Source organism: Schistocerca nitens, chromosome 3, assembly GCF_023898315.1.
Source record: "Schistocerca nitens isolate TAMUIC-IGC-003100 chromosome 3, iqSchNite1.1, whole genome shotgun sequence".
Taxonomy (NCBI): Eukaryota; Metazoa; Arthropoda; class Insecta; order Orthoptera; family Acrididae; genus Schistocerca; species Schistocerca nitens.
This window is the reverse complement of record NC_064616.1, coordinates 551,300,296-551,327,941: the sequence shown is the minus strand read 5'-3', so window position 1 is coordinate 551,327,941 and position 27,646 is coordinate 551,300,296. Positions and strand designations below refer to the sequence as shown.

The window sequence follows — 27,646 nt, the reverse complement described above, 5'->3', positions numbered from 1 at the left end:
TCATAATTTTTACAATTTCCTTTCCGTGCAACGACCCATTTCTAGAATTAGTCGAGAAACTGTATTACCTTAAAACTGAATTTAAAAATTCGTCACTTTTCATGGTGCTTGATAACGAAAAAAATCCCAAATATCATAAAGGTTGTGACACAAGTTAGTGTATACGTGTACTACATTCTTTCGATTTCGCCATAAAAAACCAATCACAAAACTGGCATGTAACACATACGTCTAAGGCGAAATTGTGCTAAACTGGGTAAATCGAATGAATTTAAGTATCATATTTTGTAATTATGAAAATCCACAAGATGGACACGCGTGCGTGGGTATTTATGTTTGTCATTCAGTCTGCTAGTGCGTGCTCAGATTTGAACCACTTGATTAAATAGTCAACACACACACACACACACACACACACACACACACACACACACACACACACACACACACATATATATATATATATATATATATATATATATATATATATATATATATATATATACACTGTTGAGGAACTGAACTACGAATAACTTTTTTGTTGGAGAGGGATTGGTCCTGATGGGAAGACAATGGAATAGTGTGGGGTTTCACATGACTGGGATGTCGTCAGACTACTTACCTGTCACCTGTGTGAAAGCTGAATCCTGGATGGGCAAGAGATACCATATCAATACATTTGATATATTCCAGTTCGTTTGTGCACCAATCGTGGAATAGTCCTTCTCCTACGTTGCAAACCGTTATGTTCTTCATTTGACTCGGCATCATGTGAGTATTCGAAGAAACCTGCAGCCTCCTAAGTAAGCTGTCTACCATTGCGGATGGTAACAGCGCATGAAAACACTCATAATTCAGTACTGTACAACAACTGGTGCGCAGCCACGCCATACAGAACAACCTCTTCGCTGTGAAAAAGGTACTACTATACCTCCTGTGTACCTCATCTGCTCACTACACGTTAATGGGAAAAAGAGATTAGAATAGGCCCGGTAAATCATTGAAAGTTTAAGCACTGCAAAAGGTGGCGTTGCGTAGTGAATTTCGATACCCATTAGCACTCGCTAATGGCTGTGTAGCTCTATCCCGAGCGAACGATTGATGAACCTACTGCTCGATGATATGCATAGGTTTGTTTCGCCTGAAATACCCTGCAGGCGCGGCCTGTACCCTCAGAAAGTCAATGTACTTCCTTTCGAAATGTGTCATAATGCTCAGAAGAACAATTTACGAACATAAATGTTCCTACGTGGATCTGCAAGTTACCTGATGTCAGTCATATTGATCACATCTGGATCTGGGAGGCCATCAAGCTACTTATGCGTGCCTAGGGCATAGCTGCTGCAAACTCGATGAGTTGTGAGCTGCTTCCATGACGGTGAGGGCGTTACACACCACTATCTTATAGATATCCATCTCTCGTTAGATTGTTCTTGAGTGTTTTCACAGACGCAAAGCGTTATTTTTGTGCACCCATGAACATACTCCACATAATTGAGAAATGTAAGAACCATGATAAGTTCATCGGACAAGATGTTAGTCACCGTCTTAAATGATCATAGTTTAACACTGTAGATGGGGGAGAATTGGTATCTAGCGGTCCTGTAGCCCTGCACAGCTGACGTAATTTATGGCAAGGAAGTGGTGTGTATGAATCAACCGTTTTATGCAATCAGCGCAGTGTGCTGAGTGGGCGTGAATAGGTGACAGAATGACAGAAAATATGTCTTGTTTCAACGTACCCGTGACTACGCCGTGAACGAAATTACCCGACTCGTTGCTGTATCAACTAGGACTGTCCAGAGTAGCTAAAGGGGCGGCGTGCCACTTGCAGTCTGTAACACGGTGCCGTAAAAGGATCCTTATTGAACGGCATAGAGACTGGTGCCACGTCTTGACAATGACAGTGTTTCAAACCAGACACGAAATGCCGCTGTCAGTGAATGCAGGTCCATGGGAATCAATTTCCGAGTCAGCACTGCCAAAGGGTACTGCATGACTTTCAAAATGATGCAGCACAGCAATCAGTCGTACTTTCCTTTCATGTTTTATTAAAGCAAGTCTATATTTCGGCTAACGACAAGTCGTTATCACTGCTGGAAAATACATGAAGTACATAGTCGGACGATAGTATAAAATGTTACACATGTGTGTTAAAGAATAATAAAATAATTGGCTCACAAGGAGTGAATCTGAAATTTTTTACATCTTCTATATTTACTGTTCAATGTGGCAGTAAGTTAGACAGCAACGTAAATAATTTTACTTGTATTTTATTTTGTGTTATTCCTATGCAGATTTGAAGCTTTTTTAGTACACACCAAAACGCTGAGTGTCACATATTACGTAGTTCATATATACTCGTATGGCCCAATACGGCCAACCGATGTGTTCTCCGCAAAGCCTACCTTCAATACACAGTAGTCTTGAATGAACTGTGACGGACGTCGGGACAACAGGGGACTTACGTACGAGCACATGTACTGAAACTATGAAATAATGGTATGTAATCTAATGTACAGTATAAGCGATATAGGTAATGCCACGAGTTGTAACTTTTTATACTATCACTTGACTATGTACTTCTTGTACTTTTTAACACTGATAATGCCATTCCTGTGCTCCATCATTTTGAAAGTCGTATCACAGTCGTTGAGTGCATCCACATTCCTAATGGAGGTAACTTGATGGTACTGCACGAGATTGACATTTGGATTCGAATACCTCACGAAAGACCCCTACTTACACTAGGTCATAAAACTACACAGTTTCAAAGGGACACTCAACAGAGAAACCGGACAGCCACTGGCTGCAGGTGTACAATGTGCCCAGATGAGTCGCGATTTCGCCATTTTTGAAACGATTCAAGGCGTCTATGATACTGAATACCCGATGAGACGTTTAATACGCACTGTATGGACGGTGTATTTCAGACCAGATGTGTATCTGTGATGTTTTGGGGATGTTTTTCGTACAGTGACTCAGGTTCACTCATTCAGATACTCGTGAACATGAACCAGGACGTTTATTTCATCAATATTCTCGGTCACCAAGGTTATCCGTCTTCTACATATTCATTATCAGTACGTTGTGGACACTCCGTTCTTCCAAGATGACAACAGCCGTGTTCTAAGGTATGCACACACACGATTCTAGTTTGATGAATACTCAGGCATCCCATCGCTCCTTTACTGGTACCTAATCACCCGATCATAATCTAATATAAAAAGCCTGTGACTTTTTGGAACAGCGGGCGGAATGAAGTAACCACCACCCGTGCCATTTAGTATCTAACGGGATGTTATCACAATGGGTGACTTTGGCTGGATATGACACACCTGAAGAAACTTTTGAACCATCTTTCTTACCAAACTGAGGCCTTTGTAATGGCTAGAAATGGGTGATTACAAGGCTTCAGCGTGATGTCTCCTGGGGATGAAAAATTTTTGGTCGGATATGCTTACATGGGAATTAAAATAATTAACAAAATTTTTAGTGATAGGTCTTTTCGAATACGGATATTCGAATCACTCTTTTCACTGGTTTTCGCTATCCCTACAGTTGACTGCTGGGCCTAACAATTTATTATCTCTCTGTCGAAGCAAACTTATGATTTGTTATTCACACAAATTTTAGTAAGTTTAACTCTTTATTGAGTAATGTTACTCTGAAGCAACATTAAATTTGAACACTGTTTCCTGCAAGATTTTTTAAATTTTCATTCTTGGATAGGCTATGATGCTTACATGCAACTTTTAAACTTTCTGATCCATTAATATTCTGTTCTCTCTGGTGCGAAACTTCTGAATAGTGTACATGGTTGGTAGACGGCGTGTTAGGTTATGTGAGCATCGCTTATCGGAGATGCAGTTTCTTTCGAATTTATGGAGCTGTTTTATCTTATAGAACGAAAAGTGTATATCAACGGGAACACGAAGGTTTGAAGGTAAGTCATCATACAGATATGTTAGCGAATTCATATCTGAAGTTTTTAAAAATAAAGTGTGAGAGAAGTGTTGTCGCTTGTAGGCTACATTGCTATTGTATTGACCTTTGTAGCGCGTGTGTAACGTTTGTAGTACTGTCATGAACACTCATTTACAGAGTGCTGGAGGTGGAAGCAAACACATTTTATTGATAAAATAAAAGCCTCAGCATTGTTTTACCGCCAGAAGTCCCCTGTCAGTCTGATTGTTGCCTATAATCGTAACGAAGAGCGAGAATATGAACCATAGACAGTTCACAATATTGGCTTACTGAATATTCTAGAATCTGATGTGGGATCTGATGAAGAACCCATGATTTTCTCAGGCACTAACAACTAAACCGTTGCGACCGGGCGAGGTGGTGAAGAAGTAGTTAGCACACTGAACTTGCAATCGCCAGGACGAGGATTCAAATGCGCACCTGGCTATCCAAATCTAGGTTTTCAGTGATTTCCCTAAATCGCTTCAGGCATATGCCGGGATAATTACATTGAAATGGCACAGTCGATTTCCTTCCCAATTTTCAAAATATTCCGAGCTTATGGACCGTCTCTAATGACCTCAATGTCGACGGGACATTGAAACCTGACTTTCCTTTCTTCCTTCCGCCCAGCCAAATCGTTGCAACTTCAGTCACCGGTAGTGCATCGCACAATAACAACCCAAAGACCAAACTCAATAAGAAGAGAGGCACTGCATTCATTTGGACACAAATAAGTGGGGTTTCAAAATATTTTTATAGCTGACGTGTCAGACATTGGTTATGACTTTATTCCTTGTGCGGGCAAAGGAGTGATGCCATATGTTCAGAAGCGGAAAAGTCGTTTGGAGTTGGCGGGCAGGATGTACGAAAAGTCCATAAGAAGAAGGAAACAGGAGCTCCTGCGTCAATGAATGATGTGCCATATGACAGTCTTGGTAACAGACCCGAGTATCGGCCAAAGAGACGATGTCGGCGTTGCCCTCAGGGGTATCCGATGTAAAATGTGGAACTGTTTACAACATTGATGTATTTCATATTGTAGCAAGCATGCGCCTTTTATGGGCAATGTTGCTCACAAGAAACATACTGAATTTCGAAAAAAATAAATGTTAGAAAAACCCAAATCAATGTAAAATTGTTCACATGACTGCATACACCTAATTTAAGTAACATACGTTTTTTTCATAACATTTCTGTGTGTGACCAATAAGGGATTAAGGACACCTGTACTCTTCAGCGTTATAATTAACTTAAGGAAATGCTGTAGACACCTCTTTTAATTCCGAATGGGAGTAGGAAGGCAGTTAGGTTGTCTCAGACACGTCCTTTCAGATAAATGATACACCCCTTCCAGTTTACGATATTATTATCAGAAGTAGCTGCGTAAGTTGTTTGTGAAGTAGTTGTAAAGTAGGTGCAGTGGAAGGGCTGAGCTACCTGAGGTCAACGACCGCTCCCTTGGAGTCCCGGCAGGAAACATCTCGTGTCTGGTAGCCCACCTCCGCCTCGTAAGTGTAGTAGAATTCCAGATCTTCCTCTTTCAAGATGCCGAAGGTCGGCGGTCCGCGATTGTAGTTGACCGGCTGCATGCTCCAGTATCCCGACACTCGATAGTGGCCAACTTGATGCCGATCACTATTACGACCTGCGAAAGCAGAGGAAACAAAAATCTCAGTGTATCCTTTTAATTGCACTGCACTTTTATTTTAGGAGCCACATAAAAGCCAACATCCTAATAAATTCAATACGAGTTTTTTCAACATTTAATAGATTCATTACACTGAATAATCTAAATTCTGTTTTTGTGTTAACAAGTGTTACCTTTAATATAGGTACAGAATACATTTTACAGTGGTACAGTCTGACCGAATCCGGCCAGTGAGGTGCAATAGCAGGAGGGGGTCTTGTACTTTTGTACGATTTTCACACTATTTTATCTAGCCGGCCTACTAATAGAAGTTTAATATATTTCATACTCAACTTTTTAATGATACCATTCAATGTTTTTGTACTGCAGTCTGTTTCTCAAGTTAAAAAAAATTGCTCCGAAAAGTTAAGGTTTTCCCAAATGTGAAAATATGTTCCAGGAGATAGAGAAGATCCAAAGAAGAGCGGCGCGTTTCATCACAGGGTTATTTGGTAAGTGTGATAGCGTTACGGAGATGTGTAGCAAACTCAAGTGGCAGAGTCTGCAAGAGAGGCGCTCTGCATCGCGGTGTAGCTTGCTGTCCAGGTTTCGAGAGGGTGCGCTTCTGGATGAGGTATCGAATATATTGCTTCCCCCTACTTATACCTCCCGAGGAGATTATGAATGTAAAATTAGAGAGATTCGAGCGCGCACGGAGGCTTTCCGGTAGTCGTTTTTCCCGCGAACCATACGCGACTGGAACAGGAAGGGAGGTAATGACACTGGTACGTAAAGCGCCCTCCGCCACACACCGTTGGGTGGCTTGCGGAGTATAAATGTAGATGTAGATGTAGATACAAGACGGTCAAGTACCTAGGAACAAAAATATTCTACTGAAATTTAAAAGCGTTGCAATCGAGAAAATGTTGTGAATTCCGTATTTAATAGTATATCTGTTATATTATTACTCTACTAAACCGAAACAATCAGTAAGTGGAATCAAATTAATCAGAAGTACTATCAAAAACCAGTTGCAAGTTAAGTACATTTTTAAGTTGAAGTTGTTGGAATCCTATACAACTTTCTATTTTCAAGACGGAAGAAACTGTTAAGACATTAAAAGGATGCAGTTCATTTGCTAATATCACATGTTCCATGGTATGAAATGAAATGTCGTGTGGCTAGGGCCTCCTGTCGGGTAGACCGTTCGCCTGGTGCAGGTCTTTCGATTTGACTCCACTTCGGCCACCTGCGCGTCGATGGGGATGAAATGATGATGATTAGGACAACACAACACCCAGTCCCTGAGTGGAGAAAAACTCCGACCCAGCCGGGAATCGAACGCGGGCCCTGAGGACTGACAGTCTGTCACGCTGACCACTCAGCTACCGGGGGCGGACTGTTCCATGGTAAAAGACCTTCTGTTCCAAACTGCAATATGTTGCATGACCGACAAAGTATGTCCCAGCTGTCCACATGTGATATATTCATAAAAATATATAGCATTTCACTCTCAATGAAATTCTGTTATTCAACATGTTTTTACTGTTAAATAGGATAAGCATCTACACTCCTGGAAATTGAAATAAGAACACCGTGAATTCATTGTTCCAGGAAGGGGAAACTTTATTGACACATTCCTGGGGTCAGATACATCACATGATCACACTGACAGAACCACAGGCACATAAACACAGGCAACAGAGCATGCACAATGTCGGCACTAGTACAGTGTATATCCACCTTTCGCAGCAATGCAGGCTGCTAGTCTCCCATGGAGACGATCGTAGAGATGCTGGATGTAGTCCTGTGGAACGGCTTGCCATGCTATTTCCACCTGGCGCCTCAGTTGGACCAGCGTTCGTGCTGGACGTGCAGACCGCGTGAGACGACGCTTCATCCAGTCCCAAACATGCTCAATGGGGGACAGATCCGGAGATCTTGCTGGCCAGGGTAGTTGACTTACACCTTCTAGAGCACGTTGGGTGGCACGGGATACATGCGGACGTGCATTGTCCTGTTGGAACAGCAAGTTCCCTTGCCGGTCTAGGAATGGTAGAACGATGGGTTCGATGACGGTTTGGATGTACCGTGCACTATTCAGTGTCCCCTCGACGATCACCAGTGGTGTACGGCCAGTGTAGGAGATCGCTCCCCACACCATGATGCTGGGTGTTGGCCCTGTGTGCCTCGGTCGTATGCAGTCCTGATTGTGGCGCTCACCTGCACGGCGCCAAACACGCATACGACCATCATTGGCACCAAGGCAGAAGCGACTCTCATCGCTGAAGACGACACGTCTCCATTCGTCCCTTCATTCACGCCTGTCGCGACACCACTGGAAGCGGGCTGCACGATGTTGGGGCGTGAGCGGAAGACGGCCTAACGGTGTGCGGGACCGTAGCCCAGCTTCATGGAGACGGTTGCGAATGGTCCTCGCCGATACCCCAGGAGCAACAGTGTCCCTAATTTGCTGGGAAGTGGCGGTGCGGTCCCCTACGGCACTGCGTGGGATCCTACGGTATTGGCGTACATCCGTGCGTCGCTGCGGTCCGGTCCCAGGTCGACGGGCACGTGCACCTTCCGCCGACCACTGGCGACAACATCGATGTACTGTGGAGACCTCACGCCCCACGTGTTGAGCAATTCGGCGGTACGTCCACCCGGCCTCCCGCATGCCCACTATACGCCCTCGCTCAAAGTCCGTCAACTGCACATACGGTTCACGTCCACGCTGTCGCGGCATGCTACCAGTGTTAAAGACTGCGATGGAGCTCCGTATGCCACGGCAAACTGGCTGACACTGACGGCGGCGGTGCACAAATGCTGCGCAGCTAGCGCCATTCGACGGCCAACACCGCGGTTCCTGGTGTGTCCGCTGTGCCGTGCGTGTGATCATTGCTTGTACAGCCCTCTCGCAGTGTCCGGAGCAAGTATGGTGGGTCTGACACACCGGTGTCAATGTGTTCTTTTTTCCATTTCCAGGAGTGTAGATATGTAATGTGGTCTTTATCGTATCAACTAAACTATTGAATCAAGGTTGGTTTTTGAGGTTAATTGTAAGCTTAGTTCTTGCGTATTTTGAATAAAGACACATTTTTAAATTTAAAGCAAAAATGGTTAATACTGGAGAGGGAAAGTGTGTATTAACCGCGCAAACAAAGTTTACACTCAGCGTGGTATCCGATGGGAGCGACTGTATATGGTAAAGTCCAACTACCGCGCCTAGTGTCAACTAACAGCACTCGTTGTCCTTTGTTGACCTGTCTTTTGCGCTATGTCCTACAACTCTGATCTTCCGTTTCTCCTGAGTTTGGTATCTAAGAGGCACATCGGTCGTTTTTCTGAACGACGCTTAGTAATGTTTTGTGCAACTGTCGCTAAACTCAAATTTTTAGCTACCGTGTATTTCGATACTGCAATGGCAACTCTGATGTTCGAATCACGCAGATTTCAACAGTTTTACTTTCCGCGAGTAGCAAACTTGATGCAACAGAACGACTTAGAAAAATTTGAGGACATGTTTTGTAAGACATGTTTTCACGCAGAAATTCTTGTGATGCCTGGATTTGGAGAACCTGCTTGATCTGGTTTGCGATTAGTAGGACTGGTCTAACAGAACTTAAAGAGATTTGGACGTATTCCACAACTGCTGATTTTCGTAAGTGGGGGACTGGCTGAATAAATAGATAATTACCACTCTCATTCTTTTTTGTCTTAGTGGGCCACTACTCGTTAATGTGAGACTGACTGAATAAATAAATAATTAGCACTTTCATTCTTTTAAACATGTGGTATTAACTAAAGTTATTTACGACCTGTCATAATAATTTTTGTAATTAATGTTTATTTACAAAACCTGTTAGACTCCTTATTCTTTACTATTATTTCAACATTTTCAGCATTAGTATTGTTACAGCCCAGGGTAGCATCCACTGTGGACACCATGGCAGCTATTTATTGGTGCACGGCACCTGTGCAGTGTCCTCAATATGTTGCAAGTGTCAGTCTGTAGTTTTGAGTACATTATGTCGGAGGTAAGTGAATTCGAAAGTGGAAGAATTGTTGGTGTTCTACCATGGCAGCTCCCGGGGGCGAACCGCCTGTGTCAATGATCAGCAGACTGGTAGCTAGGGGGAATTACTGAGCGAGTTGCGGCTAACACGGAAGCTATCGCAGCACGGGGAACGACCGAGTGCTCAAGTCTGTGAGCGAAGCATAATGACATCATGAAAGCCGAGAGATACCGGCGTACTAATAACAAAGCAGAGTTTCGTAAGTAGGGCTACGTGCAACGTAGCTATAAGTATTCAGGTGTGGAGCCAGCATAAAAGAGTCTCTGAAAGGTGAGGTTGCGAAAGTCTGAAGTCGCTAGGAGAGCTAACAGAGAAGGAAAAACCAGGACATGTGATGTCATAGCCATCCCCACCGTCGCAGAGTGCACTGGAAGCGCCCGTGTAAATACCCAATCGTTTTTAACAAATATCTGATTGTTGAGTATTAATTGGCTACCGCCCAGTTTGTAATCTGAGCCCTTGTGTCAGTTGCAGGTATCCAGTGAGAGGGGACGCTATGGAGGTCGACCCTCAGCACGCCTACCACTATTCGATCTTCTATGGAACCACGGGTCCATCTGGAAGAACGCTGCTGCTGCCAACTGAATTGCCAACTTGCGGAACAAAACTGATGAGGCGCGGATGCCGCCATCACCCTGCAGACCTGCTGGAGGCTTGACCTGCGTGACCTGGACGCTGTCCGTTATCCGCCTTCTTGTGATTGAGCGTCACAGCTACTCATCCCATTCATGTGGCAGACATCTATGCTGCTGGTTCCTGTCTCCTAAAAGGGGGATGAGAGCCGATCCGTGCGAGACAGTGAGTACTTCAGGTGTACCTGGAGCGACACTCCAGAGTGCGAATCTTCGATGTCCACGAGAGCACTTTGGAGATCACTACCCAGAGCTAGAGGCCGCCGGATTCCTCGCGTCGACAGCCGCCCGTGACGTTGCAGCCGCCACCCGACGCTTCACTGCGACGGCGATACTGCGAGTCGATCGCAAGCCGGCATTCCGCTGCTGCCGCTTGTCAATGGTGTTTTATTGGCGCTCTCAAGCCTACTAGACAGGACCCCCCCCCCCTCGCATCCCGCCTTGCTTTCTCCAAACGATTGTAAGAGTCTGAGCCTGGGGCCAGACCCCTATAATACTGACAGGCATTAGCGTAAAACTATTTGATCCGCTCCTATGACCAATAAGATTAGCTGAACAATTAGCAGGATCATGCACCAGCCCAAACCTAATACACTCCTGGAAATGGAAAAAAGAACACATTGACACCGGTGTGTCAGACCCACCATACTTGCTCCGGACACTGCGAGAGGGCTGTACAAGCAATGATCACACGCACGGCACAGCGGACACACCAGGAACCGCGGTGTTGGCCGTCGAATGGCGCTAGCTGCGCAGCATTTGTGCACCGCCGCCGTCAGTGTCAGCCAGTTTGCCGTGGCATACGGAGCTCCATCGCAGTCTTTAACACTGGTAGCATGCCGCGACAGCGTGGACGTGAACCGTATGTGCAGTTGACGGACTTTGAGCGAGGGCGTATAGTGGGCATGCGGGAGGCCGGGTGGACGTACCGCCGAATTGCTCAACACGTGGGGCGTGAGGTCTCCACAGTACATCGATGTTGTCGCCAGTGGTCGGCGGAAGGTGCACGTGCCCGTCGACCTGGGACCGGACCGCAGCGACGCACGGATGCACGCCAAGACCGTATGATCCTACGCAGTGCCGTAGAGGACCGCACCTCCACTTCCCAGCAAATTAGGGACACTGTTGCTCCTGGGGTATCGGCGAGGACCATTCGCAACCGTCTCCATGAAGCTGGGCTACGGTCCCGCACACCGTTAGGCCGTCTTCCGCTCACGCCCCAACATCGTGCAGCCCGCCTCCAGTGGTGTCGCGACAGGCGTGAATGGAGGGACGAATGGAGACGTGTCGTCTTCAGCGATGAGAGTCGCTTCTGCCTTGGTGCCAATGATGGTCGTATGCGTGTTTGGCGCCGTGCAGGTGAGCGCCACAATCAGGACTGCATACGACCGAGGCACACAGGGCCAACACCCGGCATCATGGTGTGGGGAGCGATCTCCTACACTGGCCGTACACCACTGGTGATCGTCGAGGGGACACTGAATAGTGCACGGTACATCCAAACCGTCATCGAACCCATCGTTCTACCATTCCTAGACCGGCAAGGGAACTTGCTGTTCCAACAGGACAATGCACGTCCGCATGTATCCCGTGCCACCCAACGTGCTCTAGAAGGTGTAAGTCAACTACCCTGGCGAGCAAGATCTCCGGATCTGTCCCCATTTAGCATGTTTGGGACTGGATGAAGCGTCGTCTCACGCGGTCTGCACGTCCAGCACGAACGCTGGTCCAACTGAGGCGCCAGGTGGAAATGGCATGGCAAGCCGTTCCACAGGACTACATCCAGCATCTCTACGATCGTCTCCATGGGAGACTAGCAGCCTGCATTGCTGCGAAAGGTGGATATACACTGTACTAGTGCCGACATTGTGCATGCTCTGTTGCCTGTGTCTATGTGCCTGTGGTTCTGTCAGTGTGATCATGTGATGTATCTGACCCCAGGAATGTGCCAATAAAGTTTCCCCTTCCTGGGACAATGAATTCACGGTGTTCTTATTTCAATTTCCAGGAGTGTATCTTCATAGGGTTTCGGATCTTGCTGTATGAATCATTCGTATATCAGTTTATTATAGCATGGTTGATTTCATACTGGAATCAATTCATAACTACAGGGGCTGGACAAAAATACGGAAACATAGCGAAAAGTTCATGCTTGAAGATACTGACAGATGCTAGGTAAGCCTTCAGGTTGTGCTGTTGTATCTGAACACGGACGGCACCTGTGCAGTGTCCTCAATATGTTGCAAGTGTCAGTCTGTAGTTTTGAGTACATTATGTCGGAGGTAAGTGAATTCCAAAGTGGAAGAATTGTTGGTGTTCGTATGGTGGGTCTTCTGTCAAGAAGGGAGTGAAAGTGTTTGCTGCAGGGAAAGCGGAAGACCATCATCCGCTAAGACACAAATGGTTCAAATGGCTCTGAGCACTATGGGACTTAACTGCTGTGGCCGTCAGTCCCCTAGAACTTAGAACTACTTAAACCTAACTAACCTAAGGACATCACACACATCCATGCCCGAGGCAGGATTCGAACCTACGACCGTAGCGGTCACGCTGCTCCAGACTGTAGCGCCTATAACCGCACGAAAGACACAAATCAGACGAAAGTGTGTGTTGGGTGATCGTTAGGGACGGTCATTGAAGAGGATTGTGACGAAAAACAAGAGGACAACAGCTGAAAATGTCGCTGCATGACTGAATGTCGCACTCGCGAATCCTGTCAGCACCAAAACAACACGAATGGAGCTCCAAAGCTGGGAATTACACGACGAGAAGGAATTCTGAAACCACACTTCAGGGATGCAGACACCCGTAGAGAGAGAACGTGGTGCCGAATCAATAAACTTGGACTATGAAGCCATCAAAGAAAGTCGTTGGTCGGATGAGTCTTGTATCACACTTTTTCCAGCCTCTGGCCGAGTTTACTTCCCAAGAGCGAACCATAGCGGCAGTTTTAGTATGATTTGGGCAATTATATCCTGGCATTCTATCGGTGCCATGGTTACTCTACAACGTCACATTACTACAAGGATTAAGTGACCGTTTTCGCTGAACAGGTCCATCCCATGGTTCAATGTTTGTTCTCAAATGCCAATGCTGTGTTCCAAGCTATTCACACACCTCGATTCGTCCAAGACTAGTTTTGTGAAAATAAGAGATATAGTATTGGTATTGCATGATAATTATACGTAAAATCGTTTCCAAGCTCGATGGGAAAATTTGGAGTCAACGTCACTGATTCATTCAATGTACTGTAGTTACTACCCACTGAAAAGTAGTATATATTAACTGTAAAATACCAGCGAGAAATTCTAATACAAACAGCACGTCCAGCTTAATATATATTAATATCCTCTTGTAAACTTCCCATCAGTAGACGACGTAAGAGACCAAGTGTCACTCGACAAATATTTATAAAATGCCCTTAACCCCAGCAGCATTTTCAGTAATCAACACCTTTGAACCCCATAAGTGCTGAACGTCGAACATTTTACTCCTAACGTAGTGAGTGGTAGTCCGGATTGCTTTAAAACACGTTCACTATGATCCGTTCCCCAAGCAATATGACGACTGTAACGTCGCTTGATCCCGTTTAGTCGGTCGGGGTGGTCGAGCGGTTCTAGGCGCTACAGTCTGGAACCGCGCGACCGCTACGGTCGCAGGTTCGAATCCTACCTCGGGCATGGATGTGTGTGATGTCCTTAGGTTAGTTAGGTTTAAGTAGTTCTAAGTTCTAGGGAACTGCTGACCTCAGAAGTTAAGCCCCATACTGCTCAGAGCCATTTTTGATCCCGTTTATTTATATATAGTCGTACTCGATTTTATCGTAAACGCGGCATTTGAAGTAAATATTTACTGAATAACTTCTTGGATATACGGTGAACATTTGTATCTGATGTAAATCGTTTCTTGTAAATATTTACATGCGACTGGATTTGGCTCTGAGCACTATGGGACTTAACATCTGAGGTCAGCAGTCCCCTAGAACTTAGAACTACTTAAACCTAACTAACCTAAGGACATCACACACATCCATGCCCGAGGCAGGATTCGAACCTGCGACCGTAGCGGTTGCGCGGTTCCAGACTGTAGCGCGTACAACCGCTCGGCCACTCCGGCCGGCCGCGTCTGGATTTGCGAAAACGAATTCACGTGGGCAAGGTGTAGAAGTAGCAATCTGTGTGTGTGTTTTTTTCCTGTGGCGCACTGTTTCATAAAACTTCGTTTGAAACTCTCAATTAACTATAGAAAACCTGTTCTTTTGGTCTGAGATGTAATTCATTCTAAATAAAAATTTCGCTTTTAAAGCAGCGTCAATCGATAATCTGCTGTCTCGTGGAATAATAACAAAACATATCATCACGTTCTGCAATGCTGTAGATTTTGTAACAATAGTGGCTCACTTTCCAACACATTTGCGACATAGCAATAATATGCGCCATACATGTGCGTGTTCGCCTGAACGTGACCTGCCAGCAACAGTGACTATCTCCGACTTCATCTGTAGATGACTGTATGGTCCATAGCTGAAAATCATTACATCAATTAACATTTGACTTCATTCATAAATTATGAATGCGCAATCATTTTATCGAGGAAACGCTGAGGCTCAAACCATTATGAAGTTCATTTATTTAAAGCAAGAATTGTACATTTTCTTAAATTTATATAAGGAAAAAACTATATTTTCCTATAAATTACAACGTACTGCGAATAATTATTATAGTTTTTCGTTGTTAACTGACCGTATAATATGCACTGAGGTTCGTGACAATTGAAACACCCTGAAAGAATGTCCCTAATGTATTCAGACTGGAATGATATTTGACACTGTGAACCAACAATAAGTAATTACTGTTGCATACGTATAGACTCGGCAGCGCGCTCTACAACATGCATACAAAAATTGTTGCGGCAATATCTGTAAAATGAAGAGCGACGGGTCCGGATAGTTGTTATGGACGAAACTGCTTCAAGTTTTATGTCGAGATGCAACTGACTGTATAGAGTGGTTTACGCCGCCTGATACTGGTTTTATGTGTGACACGAAGACCTCAGAGTACAGTACGCGCGTAGACGCCGTCGATAGCGAACTGTCTGGAAAAATGTAATGGTTTCAAATAAGTTCCGCTCAGATTTCTCCAACGACGATGGCCGCATACGTCTTAGATGCTACAGTTATGACACGAAGTTGGAGTCTGCCCTGAACCCGCGTTACACGAGCGACTTTCTGGTCACAGTCGACTACTCGATGTGCGTGCGCCTTTCGTGCTTCGGTATAAATCAGCAAACAGGCGCGTCGCGAATATTTGTATGACGATAATGATTTACAGACGGAACCCAGTGTCCAGTTCTAAATTTACAAATACGCTACACACTAAGCTTGCACAGAAATAGTGGACTCTGGCAGCGTCTGTTATCATCGGAAGTTAACGTATCCTAATAGAGCTTACTCGTATTATAGAGATAGATTTTAAACTTTCGTGTCGTCTTAATCTTTGTTGTGTTGTTTATTTTGTTTAGTGTCACGTTGAAGAGTTTGCACGAGATATGGTATCATTCGTAGTAGTATTTTCATACAAGTGAGACGAAAGGTATTTTCGTTTTTCAGAAATACGTCTACACTGTTGATGAACTAAGTACTTAAACACATAAACGTAGTATAATGAATATTATTTCAACAGCAATAAAGTCAGAATTATTTGAAGAGAAAAACATTTTTGATGTTGTTTGGCACTTAGTTTTAACGAGAAGTAAATTATAAAGTAAAACGGCGCTGTTTGCTGCTTTTTAGATATTGTTTGATGCGTTTGCAAATATATATACATAAATGGATATACTCTTAAATGTTTGACTCACACTTTTCCTATTCTTTCAGTTCTCAGGAGTGTAGAGAATTTTCCACACGAATTTTTACAGGAACATCCACCATGAATTTTACTTTGGACATTAATAAACTCTATTGTCATTGACTGTTCCTACATTTTGTTACTAAATTTCGATTTTTCGTAAGAAAGACAGTCCCTCATAACCTCACTTTCGCCGGTAGAGTGCCAAGCTGAACAGCAGACAGCGGTCGCGACACACTCAGTTTTGAGGCTCACTTGTAAACGAAAATGACCAATCGAGACAGACTAAACTCAGTACACGAACAAAACTTCAGGGACGCTGCTATAGACTCACATGTTCTGAGACGTCAATTGAGACAAGAAAGTCGTTCGTAATAATATGAGGTTTTATTCAGCAGCGTAGTGTGCCAATAACAGTCTTGTTGGTCCTATGTGATACTGAATACAGCATCCTATCTCAGCTTCTAGGGATTGAGGACAACCTGAGTAGCAACTGATACATCAGTGAAGTGTCAGAATATGATTAACTTCACCTGTTTTAGGTAAATACTCATTCCAATCTTCACCAGGGCAACACACAATCACACGTGATGTGGAACTTAGAATCATATTTTGTAGAAAAAAATATATTATTGCTTCCCTGCACCGTACTTCCAACTGACACGTCACCCATCGAACACGTCTCGCAAATGGTTGATCAACGACTACTGTCGATGTTTAGTGGATTCGCATACATATATCGTAGGAGAAAATTCCTCAGGAACACAGCCAGGCTCTCGCTGTATCTATGTGACGATGTGGGGAACTCTTACTGCAGGACGTGGGAGTTACACCATTTTGTAGAACCGAAGTCAGTAATCTGCTAGAGTTCAGTAATCTGATCAGCTTGTGCATTGGCCTTTACTAAGTCTATATTATAAACTTCCATTTAGTAGCAAGTATCCTTCTTGGTGCTACAGTTTTCACAGATGTTAGTGTGATTGAATGTCAACAGCTGTAAAACTGTTTTGGAAAATGAACTGCAGTGGAAGATACGTTGATTGTGCACAGTTCGAGAAACGAGTAGAGTTAAAGATGCATTAACTTTCGAGCACCCACACTTCGACTAACACATATCATGCCCTTCTGGAATGATCACACTGTAGCTAAAAAATTTGCCTTTAACGATATTAGAAAAGTATTAAGTCAGTTTATCGCAGTACCAAAAGCAGGGTTACTGCCGAGGAAAAAGGCAAGGTACCAGTTTACAGTTCGATCTCCATCGGTAAAAAGTGACAACATATTCGTAGAGCAAGAACTGCAATGCATACCTACGGAACACCAGTTTGGTGTTTTTCATTCTGCAACGAATATCTGGGATGAGTCTTACATCGCGGTACCACATTCGTGTTGATGAATAAACATGTAACAGTGTATTACCAAGTCAGATAGTAGTGGCTTGGTCGAAGTGCACATATTCCGAAGCTTCCCCATATGCATTTATTTGCAAAGAAATTACCTCATGAAAATGAAATATTATTGCCGTTGTTTGCTCGACTGTTTATCGTGAGTTTTCGTTATGCCGCCAGCTCTGACAGTAAGACATATTTTTTATCATGCTAGATGTGGTGATACTTCAAAGGACACAAGGTTCTTCTTGTCGTAAATATAAAATAATGGAGAAAACTTGTGAAAACCCAATAAACAGATTTATCATCGTACTGTAATACTCGGTATCAATAATACTTGTTGTGAGTTTATTGTCCGGTGTTTCCTGGTTACTGACAATTTGACTTCGGTGTATCTGTTTGTGATTGATTTCCATCTGCAGTCATTATTTCAGTGAAATACGGAACTACAATTCACAGTTGCTCGAACGCAGTACGCAGTAGTATTTAGAAGATAACGACGCTTGTGGTTAATTACGCTGATAAAAGTCTTACAGCAGCTGTTCCCTCAGTTTATGTTTGCATTAGTCGCAAATTCTTTATTCATTTTTCTATGAGTCATATTATTTTGTGAAAAGGAATTTATGGTCTACAAGTTAAACGTCAATAATAAAATCTTTACAGATGATTTGTCATATTCTCTACTTGAAACTCATCGAAAACTTATGTGTTTGAGAACTATAAAGAAGTTTTTCTTACAGCTCAGCTGCTACCGCCATTACGATGTTAATCTTATTAAAGGTCACAGCATTGTGTAAGGATATAGACAACGTAACAAATGCGTTAGTTTAAGAACCATACAGAATTCATAATTATTGCTAGCATATGCCATTCAGTTTCTTTATTGGAAACAAAACTAAATTGCACCGGTGAGCAAACCCGAAAAGTGTATTTGCAACAGATCCTTTGGGAAAGTCTGAGAAATCACATATAGTACTAAATCCTTTCCTGTAGTATTTTTCCTGTTGTGCAGAGACAGGCAATACCATGAGTAAACCAGGGGCAAGGGAGTGATACCTTAGTTTTTGCCGTATACAATGTGCAAATAACTTACGGGACTGCAGCTGGGTGATATCTTCGGCAACCGCCGATATTTCGAGAGGAGCACACCCTGCCAGTTTCAACGCAAAATTGCAGCAAGTAAGCGCTTTGCATGCGAATTTATAGCCTTAATTTTCAGAGGAAATCTGTAAAGGCAACACACGCACACACACACACACACACACACACACACACACACACACACACACACACACACACGCATATACACATGTATTGTAAACACTAGCGCCATCACAAACTAAAGATGACCGACGTCAGAAGTTACCGATGGTGAAATTAATAATCAAGGGGTGAGGTAGCATAAACACGGTCCCTCTGTTTTTTTGAGAAGTGAGAGAGCAGGAGTCCATGCAAAACTTAAACAAAAACTACCATCTCTGTTCATAAGGTTACTTACTAATTTAATTTCAACATCTTCCTTAATAACACTGTCCCAACAGCTGTAAATGTATTCCAGAATCTCCATGTTGTTATATTCCATATGATGATCGGTGCCAAGATAGTGTTCTGCAATAGCGGATATGCAATACCCGTTTTTCAAAGTCCTGATAGTGTGACCAGTATATGACATGCCAAAACGATGAGCAATACAGTACACGTCCGTCTTACCCCAAACAAGATTATCCTTTACGGATCCTAAAGGTATGCTGATCTCGGACCGCGGTCGAAAAACACACTTGACATCACATTTTCGCCAAATAAGACCAATCCTTTTAGAAATGCTCCCTGTGTGACAATTTGAGCGACTTCTTAGAACACCTTAGAATGGCTGTGTTCCCTTGCTTAATGTGTTGGTCAGGAGGAAGGCGGATGGTACGTTGTATCAGCAGGCTCATAATTGTCACCATCCGGTTCAACATAAAGGGGTACTACTTACCTTGGTTCACAGGACCCCTATCATCTCGGACCATGAGGAATTGTCAGCTGAGTTAGCCCATCTCGAAGTCACCTTCCGACAGAATGGTTACAGCGAAAGAGTATCGTCCAACTGTGCACCGGGTGAGTGATGGTAATATCGAAGTGGCACCAAAGTCTACCGCCTTTTTGCCTTACTCAGGGAGCATTTCGAACACGATTGGCCGCATTTTGCGGAAATATGATTTGAAATGTGTTTTTCACCACCATCTGAGATCATGATCTTTTTAGGTTGCGCAAAGGTTGATCCTGGTTCGCGTGAGGCGGATGTCTTCCGTATTCCTTGCAGTTGTGGCGTATATTATATTGGTCAGGCTATCAGGACTGTGGAGGAACGGTGTACTGAGCATAAACGGCACACATGCGTAGAACAGCCGAGCCAGTCCGCCATTGCAGAACACTTTCTTGGCACCGGTCATACTATGCAATATAACAACATGGATATTCTGGCATACACTTCCAGCTATTGGGATAGTGTCATTAAGGAATCTAATGAAATCAAATTAACAAGTAGCCTTATGAACGTGTATTTGTCAAAAAACAGAGGGACGGACTACATGTTACCTCATCCATTAGCTATTAATTTCACTATCGATAGCCTCTGAAGTCAGTCACCTTGGATTTGCGATGGCGCTAGTGCTTACAGTGTGTGTGTGTGTGTTTGTGGGTGTGTGTGTTATCTTTCCGGATTTTCTCTGAAAATCGAGGTCTTAAATTCGCTTGCGCAGCTCTTACTTGCTGCAATTTTGCGTTGAAAATGGCACGGTGTGCTCCCGTCCAAATATCGGCGGTTGTCGACGACGTCACCCGCCTGCATTCCCGTAAGTTACTTGATGGGAAAGGGATAGTAACACTACGGAAACGGTTAAGATCTTTCTGGAAAACACAGATTTGCATAAACAGTCAGGTGCGTTAGAGAGGACAGATCTCCGTCCAGCACGGCAGTATCCATGCTACATCTTAGTACTGCTACACTAGTGTCTCCTTTTTCTGCTAAAGCAGGGGAGAATGTTTTGATGTTTATAGAAAATTTTTTGACAAGCGTAAAGTTGGGATATTGTCTGGAGGAGAAATTGTTGCATATGATGAAGTTACCGTCGGTGGGAGGTGCAAAAGCATACGTGATGTATCACGAAGGATTGAGGAATGCTCAGATATTTGAAGTTCTTAGGACAGGCTTATTACAGCGATACAGGAGGAAGAATAGGTGTAGATATTAGCGGGCACGGTTAAATAGTTTATCAAAAAGAAACAGGGTAAATCCGTTGAGAGGTTCCTGGTCTGTCATTACATATGAGTTGACAAAAAGTGATAGTAACGGTAAGGTCCTTTTGCAAGAAGCATAAAAGAGAGTATTTTTGTAAGGTTGCCACCCGAAGTATCGAGATTGGTACGGACAGTTTCCTAAAGACTTAGCTGAAATCGTAGGAACGGTAACAGCACTGGAGGAGATGTACACAGTGACCTTCAACATCTACATCTTCATCTGCATCTACAGCTACATACGTATTACGCAACCACCGTTCGTGCATGGCGAAGGGTACCATGTTCCACTACCAGTAATTTCTTTTCCTGTTCCACTCGCAGATACAGTGAGGAAAAGTGGGCCTTCGTGCGTTCTCTAATTTCTCTCATCTAATCTTCGCGTTCCTAAGCGAAATATAGGTGGCGGCAGCAGAAATAGTTTGCAGCCAGCCTCAAATGACGGTTTTCTGAATTTCCGCAATAATGCCTTGCGAAAAGAGCGACGTCTCCCACCTGGAATTCCCATTTGAGTTCACGAGGCATTTCCTTACACTTGCTTGCTGATCAGACCTACCCTTAACAAATGTAACAGCACGCCCCTGAATTGCTTCGATGTCTTCCTTTAATTCGACCTGATAGCTGTCCCAAACACTCGAGCAGTACTCAATAATGGGACGTACTAGCGTTTTATACGTAGTCTGCTACACTATCCCAAAATTTTCCCTCCAAAAAGAAGTCAAGCGATCGTCTTCCTGACAATCAACGTGACGTGATCTTAATCTGTGATAAAAGGATGTATTGTCCGCTGACGTCAAATTTTACCACTGTGTGGGGTCAATACTCATACGGTGAGAACGCCGTCAGCCGCAGTGTAGGAAATGTAGAAGAGTAGAGCATTGGTAAAATAAGAGACATGATAGAAAGGCAGAGAAACTGGAATGGTAAACTTCAGTTAAAGGGCAGTGGGGGATCCATGACCACTGAGCGGCGCTCCCAATAAATTTGAGATCAACTAAAACGTGTTTAGAGGCAGAATTTTGCTTAATTGACTTAGTGGATAGAAGGAAACGTAAATTTTCATTGGCCGTAGTTGTGTACGTGCCTGTGGCAGGTTTGCACCTCATGGGAAAGGGGTGATTAAGCCCACTGTAATATCAATTATGTGGCGTGGATGTAGTGATGTGCATTCTCTGGGATCGGATATATTCAGCATTTGGGTAGGGTACAGCGTTTCTGGGATGTCTGGAAGTTTTATCTTGTATAGGCAATCGTTTCTGTGCCGGCTTGTGTTTAGGTTTCGTATTTGAACGCCACGCTAAAATTGATATTTGACAGCATATAATGGAACTCTATGGGACATCGTTTTACCTAAGGGAAACTGTTGTCACTGCCACAAGGTTCATTCCCCCCCCCCCTCCCCACCCCCAAAAAAATTGAACCAATTACACAGCTTCGAAGCCACTATGGATTAATTCGCCTGATAAATTACTGCTAGGTACAGGTAAACTAATATGGGTGTGCGTAGGAACTGATTTGCAGGGAAATATTTGATGTATGGTTGAGCCACTAATATGGGGAGCAGGTGATGTCCATTATATAAACTGAGAAAGGATGGGGGAGAAAGGAAAGGAAAGAAAAGGAAAGGAACTATTGATGTCAGCTGTATCGGGAGTTTATGCAGTATGCAGAAACAGCGGCGACAAGAGCAAATGTGTGCTTACTAGGTAGCTGCATTAACCACTGCGCCACCTGGACACAGTGTCCGTCGCAATTGCGCGGGCTGTCTCGATACGCCCATCGCCCGACCCAAATTCCCATCTAGCACCACCTACCCGCAGTCTCCATCCATGTCCTCCATGCTCGCTACTTGAGATTACAGCAGGAGGTCGGACGTAATTGACGTAATTGTGCATCCATTCTGCAGATGATGGATTCATTGTCCATCGAGGCGAATCAATTATATGAATGGATGGTGTCTGTTCATTAGGACACCACGCATGCATGTACGAAGAAACAGACATCAGGCATTAATATAACCGATTCACCTCGATGGGCAATGAATCCACCAACTTCAGTGCGACTACGAAGTCACGTCCGACCCCTGAGGGGATCTCAAAGTAGCGAGCATGGACGTCATGGATGGGGACTGTAGATAGCTGGCGCTAGGTGGGAATGTGTGTAGGCCGAGGGGCGTACCGCACAAATACGATAACCACTGTGTCCCGGGGGTGGGGGGAGGGGGAGGGTGCAGTGGTTAACGCAGCTGTCTAGTAAGCAGGAGATACCGGGTTCGATACCAGTCGGGCACACATTTTCACTCATCGCCCCTGATTCCGCATAAAGTCCCGATGCAGCTGACATCGGTACTCGCTTTCCGTTCCTTTCTCTTCCATCCACCTTCAATTTGCATAAAATATATCACAGCTGCGGATTCCGCGTGGTGTCTGTTATTTTAGGCATGTAAGAAAGAATAAACATCACGCATTCATGCAATAGGCGGTGTCCATTGGGACAGGTAATTTTGGGACTGAAGACAAGGACTTGTTTAAAGAATTGCTGGTCATCACAGTGGAGATTTTGGAGAAAGATGATCTAGGTAAGATAGATTCCAACTCTAAGCATTAGCAAGCCGCCGGTTTAACTGCCTTACAGGAGAAAGTGAAATACTTAGGAGGAACGGAAAAATTTTCAATGGATGAGACATCGGTAGAGTCTGAGGACCTGCTTAATCTGCGTTGGTCTTTGCCAGCGACGCCAGTCACACAGCACAGAATCTGAACTGGGAATGAGCCATCTGTGTATCATAAGTCATGCCGTGTACATCATCACCTACACATGGTTTACTAATCAACAGTCATTAAACGATATTATTTAGGAAAATATCAGTTCTTGTGGAGCACCAGTGATGATTCTTGCAAAATAGAGTATAGATGGAACCAAAGCTCATTGTTTCTGCTGAGATTAAAGTATCTTAATAACTGAATGATTACAGACACTTGTCTCATAACAAATAGAATGGAAATTGTTGACAGTCCGGAGCAGTGCAGATACTTTTCCACCGTAGACCCGCAGAGTTGTTACAATAGTTAGAAATAGCATCAGAGTACCTTCCGAAAGCGGCATTTTGGGTTCCTTCAGGAAACTGCCAATATCGTCGTATCTACATCTGTATACATATCTATACTCCGCAAGCCACTTTGAGTGTGTGGTAGAGGATACTTTGTCTACCACCGTCATTTGGCCCCTTACCTGTTCCAGTCACGAGTAGTTTACGGGAAGAAGATTGCTGATAAGCTTCCGTGTGGACTCGAATCTCTCTAATATTATCTTAATGGTCCTTTCGCGAGGTATACATAGCAGAAAACAACATATTTGTTGTCTCTTTTTGGAAGTTTATCAATGAACCACACCGTGATGCAGAATGCCTCTCCTGCAGCGTCTGCCCCTGGATCTGCCTGACCATTTCTGTTACGCTTTCGTGCTTATTAAATGAACCGCTATGCTTATTAAATGAACTCGTGACGAAATTCACCGCTCTTCTACATTTCCACTATCAATCCTATCTGGTATGAATCCTGTACTGATGAGCAATATGCAGGTATTGGTCAAACGAGTGTATTGTAAGATACTTATTTTGTTGATGTACTGCATTTCCTGAGGACTCTTCCAGTTAATCTCAGTCTGGCATCTGCCTTTCTCACGGTTAATTTTATGTGGTCATTCAATTTCAAATCACTCCAGATGCATACTCCTAGGTACCGTATGTAACTGCTTCCAATGACTGTTTACAATTGTGTAATCATACATATGTACTCGCAGTTTGTTACTTTTATTCACGTTGCGGGTTCACTGCACCAAGGGTCGATCTCCTACAGGTCTTCCTGTATTTTCTACAATATTCTAGCTTTGCGATTTCTCTGCACACAATGCATACCACAGCATCATCCACGGAAAGCCCCATCGATCTTCCCACGTTATCTATTACCTCTTTTATATACATGAGAAATAATGCTCCTATAACACTTTCTTGCGGCACGTCCAAAGCTACTTTTATGTCTGAATACTTCTCTCCACTGGGAATGACATGCTTTTTTCCTACAATGAAATCACACAGTTAGTCCGATGTCCTGTACCCACTTATTTTGTTCATTAGGTAGCAGCGCAGAACTGTACTGAACGCCTTCCAGAATTCAAGGAACGAGAACATCTTCCTGGGCACCTGTATCAACTGCTTTCTGTGTCTCGTAGATGAACAGAGCAACATGGGTTTACACGATCATTGTTTTTGGAAGCCATGTTTCCTACAGTTTCTGTTTAAAAATGCGCCAGCCACGTTTAAGCATTTGTTTGATGGACTTTTGCTAGGGTTAAAACCGAGGCAGTGTATTACATATTTGGATAGCATAGTTCATTTTGCAAAGGATTTGGAAGAACGTGTGCTACTGGTAAGGGAGACGTCACAATGTTTACGCACGGCACACCTAAGACTCCTTATAGAGAACCGTCATTTTGCACTACGGGAAGTACAGTCTTTGGGCCATGGTATTAGTTGTGATGAAGTCTGGACAGTTTCTGAGTTTTGAAAAATCGTACAGGATTTTCCAACACCTCGTACAGAGAAGTATTACAGTTTTTCTTGGGTTTTACAAATTATTGTTGGAATTTAGTTCCAAAAACTGTGTAAATAGCACTACCTCCCACTCCGTTATTGAAAAAAAGTAGAAAAATTTGACTGGGTGCCTCAATGCTAAGATGTGTTCGGTAAATCAAAAGATTTGCAGTCGCCAGGTCTGGTGTCGATTTTTCCAAACTGTGAGAAGAATTTTGTCTTTTCGTGTGATGCAGCAGTCTTGTTATTAACTGTGTAATGAGTCCAGAAGTAAATGGAGTGGAGCATCAGGTAGCCTATTCCTCACATCAGTGAAAAAAAGCAGAAAGGAATTATTCTTCTATGGAAAACGAAATGCTGAAGCCCATACTCCCAGTATTACCTGTATGGTAAGAAATTTAAAATAATAGTGGATCACATAGCATTAAAGTGGCTGTTATAGTTGAAAGATCTGTCAAGCAGATTAATATGTTGGGCACTGAAACAGTGAGTTCGATTTTGAGGTAATCCATCGATCTGGCAAGAATCGCCTCGCATCCCTGACAATAACGAGTCGTCGAACTGATTTGCCGCGTATCAAAGGGGCTCCTTAATAGCAAGAAATTCGACAATGAAGTAAGACTGCAGAAGTTGTGGATGTACCAGTCTCTGTACACCATGTGATGGAATAAACAAAACACACTATTTGCACTCTTTGACAAACTTATTTACAGTTACCGCACTGACTGTAACTATTACCATGACGACTAGAAGAGAAAGAGTGCTCACTCCCCTAGTTCACCGATTTTTCCGCGATGTGTCAGTTACTGCTCTTGTGATCCACGGAAGCACACGTTACTACGGTAAACGCAGCACACGAAATTTATGGAATGAAATGAAAAGTGCATGGATTTAATTAACTTACCACGGTGAACATCAGTTGTCAGCTAGTTTGGATGATTTCCGGGCAGTCTTGAAAGGTTTGGCAGACTTCACCTTCTCCCGAATTTTTTAATGCCCTTGAAAAAACGATATTTCATAAGATGAAGAATCAGCTTAGGAACGATATGCATCATACGATCTTCGCAGCGTCCAATTTTGGATATTTCTACACTAATGTGATCCAAACTATGTAGACTTCCATAGAACATGTCGCCTCATAAACTGTTGTCACGGAGTTTTGTCACGACAATGTTTTCCACTGGCATAACAACACTGAAGACTCCTTTCGATGGGCACATGAGCCGTGTCTTGGTGTAGAGGATCAGAAATCTCTAATAGACGTAAGTTGGGAGAATGGCATGTCATATGAATTCCTACTTCAAATGCATGAACATTTAGGGCATTTCCTGACTCTTCTTGGTTGATACACCACTTTACCTGCCAGACGATAAACCATACATTCATTTGCTGAGTTGCTTTCAAGACCATCCGACATACGATGTGGATCGGATTGAGCCTCTGTGAAGTTATGTGGAACACACAGAGTTTTCTTAATTATGTCTTCCACTTCCAAAACCTTGTCTCTGTTATTTTGCTGCAAGTGTCTACCTAAAATCCGCGTTTGCCTTGCATATGACGTCATCGAAAATTCACATCTACGTTCACAGTTTCCGTAGGAAGATAATTAAAGTTTAATAGGAAGGTAAACACACTATAAAATGTGGATGCTGAGGAAGTCTATTACTGACCAATTATTATTGCAACTCAGAGACAATACGATAACGAAATGACATCAAAATATATCCTGATTAAATTTTGCTGTCATCAGGTAACTGAAACCTCTTTTCCACAAGTATTCAGATACTCCTAAAATACTTCCAACGGCTACTCTTAGAGTTTTGTGAGTTCTTTCTGAAGCAAAGCTCTTAATTTTATCGGCGAGAATGCTTGTTCATTTCATTAAAGTTTAGTGAGCCTCTGAATTTTTGTGCAATGCATTCTTAGGGAACAAAGATTTAAGTGCGTCCAATAAGTTGTTCATTCATATGGTGAATGGTTCTTATGCTTCGCTGCCTATGAATTCTATTGCTTTAATTTCGCTGAATGGCTTTATGCCGTTGGCTACTAAGTTACTGAATAACTACAGAACCAATCTTACATTCTTTCGTTGAAATGACGTGGGAACGCTGCCTTGGTCGCTTACGTTACTGAAGGCTGGACCATGTCACAACAAAACTGGGCACAGCAACTATAAATACTCGCCATTTGGACCCTAGATGTACCTTGTTTTTGACTCCTGCCGACCCCGACATACTG

General features: G+C 43.5%; 1 protein-coding gene across 4 annotated transcripts in view; it reads right to left on the bottom strand.

Annotated features, from left to right (window-relative positions):
* LOC126248455 (thrombospondin type-1 domain-containing protein 7A-like) overlaps window positions 1-27,646 on the bottom strand; it is a 1,193,762-nt gene that overhangs the window by 550,735 nt on the left and 615,381 nt on the right. For all 4 annotated transcript variants that reach the window (XM_049949448.1, XM_049949449.1, XM_049949450.1 and 1 more), the window contains one exon: window positions 5,407-5,614. In XM_049949448.1, the coding sequence (XP_049805405.1) occupies window positions 5,407-5,614 (208 nt within the window). The remainder of the gene's footprint in view (window positions 1-5,406; window positions 5,615-27,646) is intronic.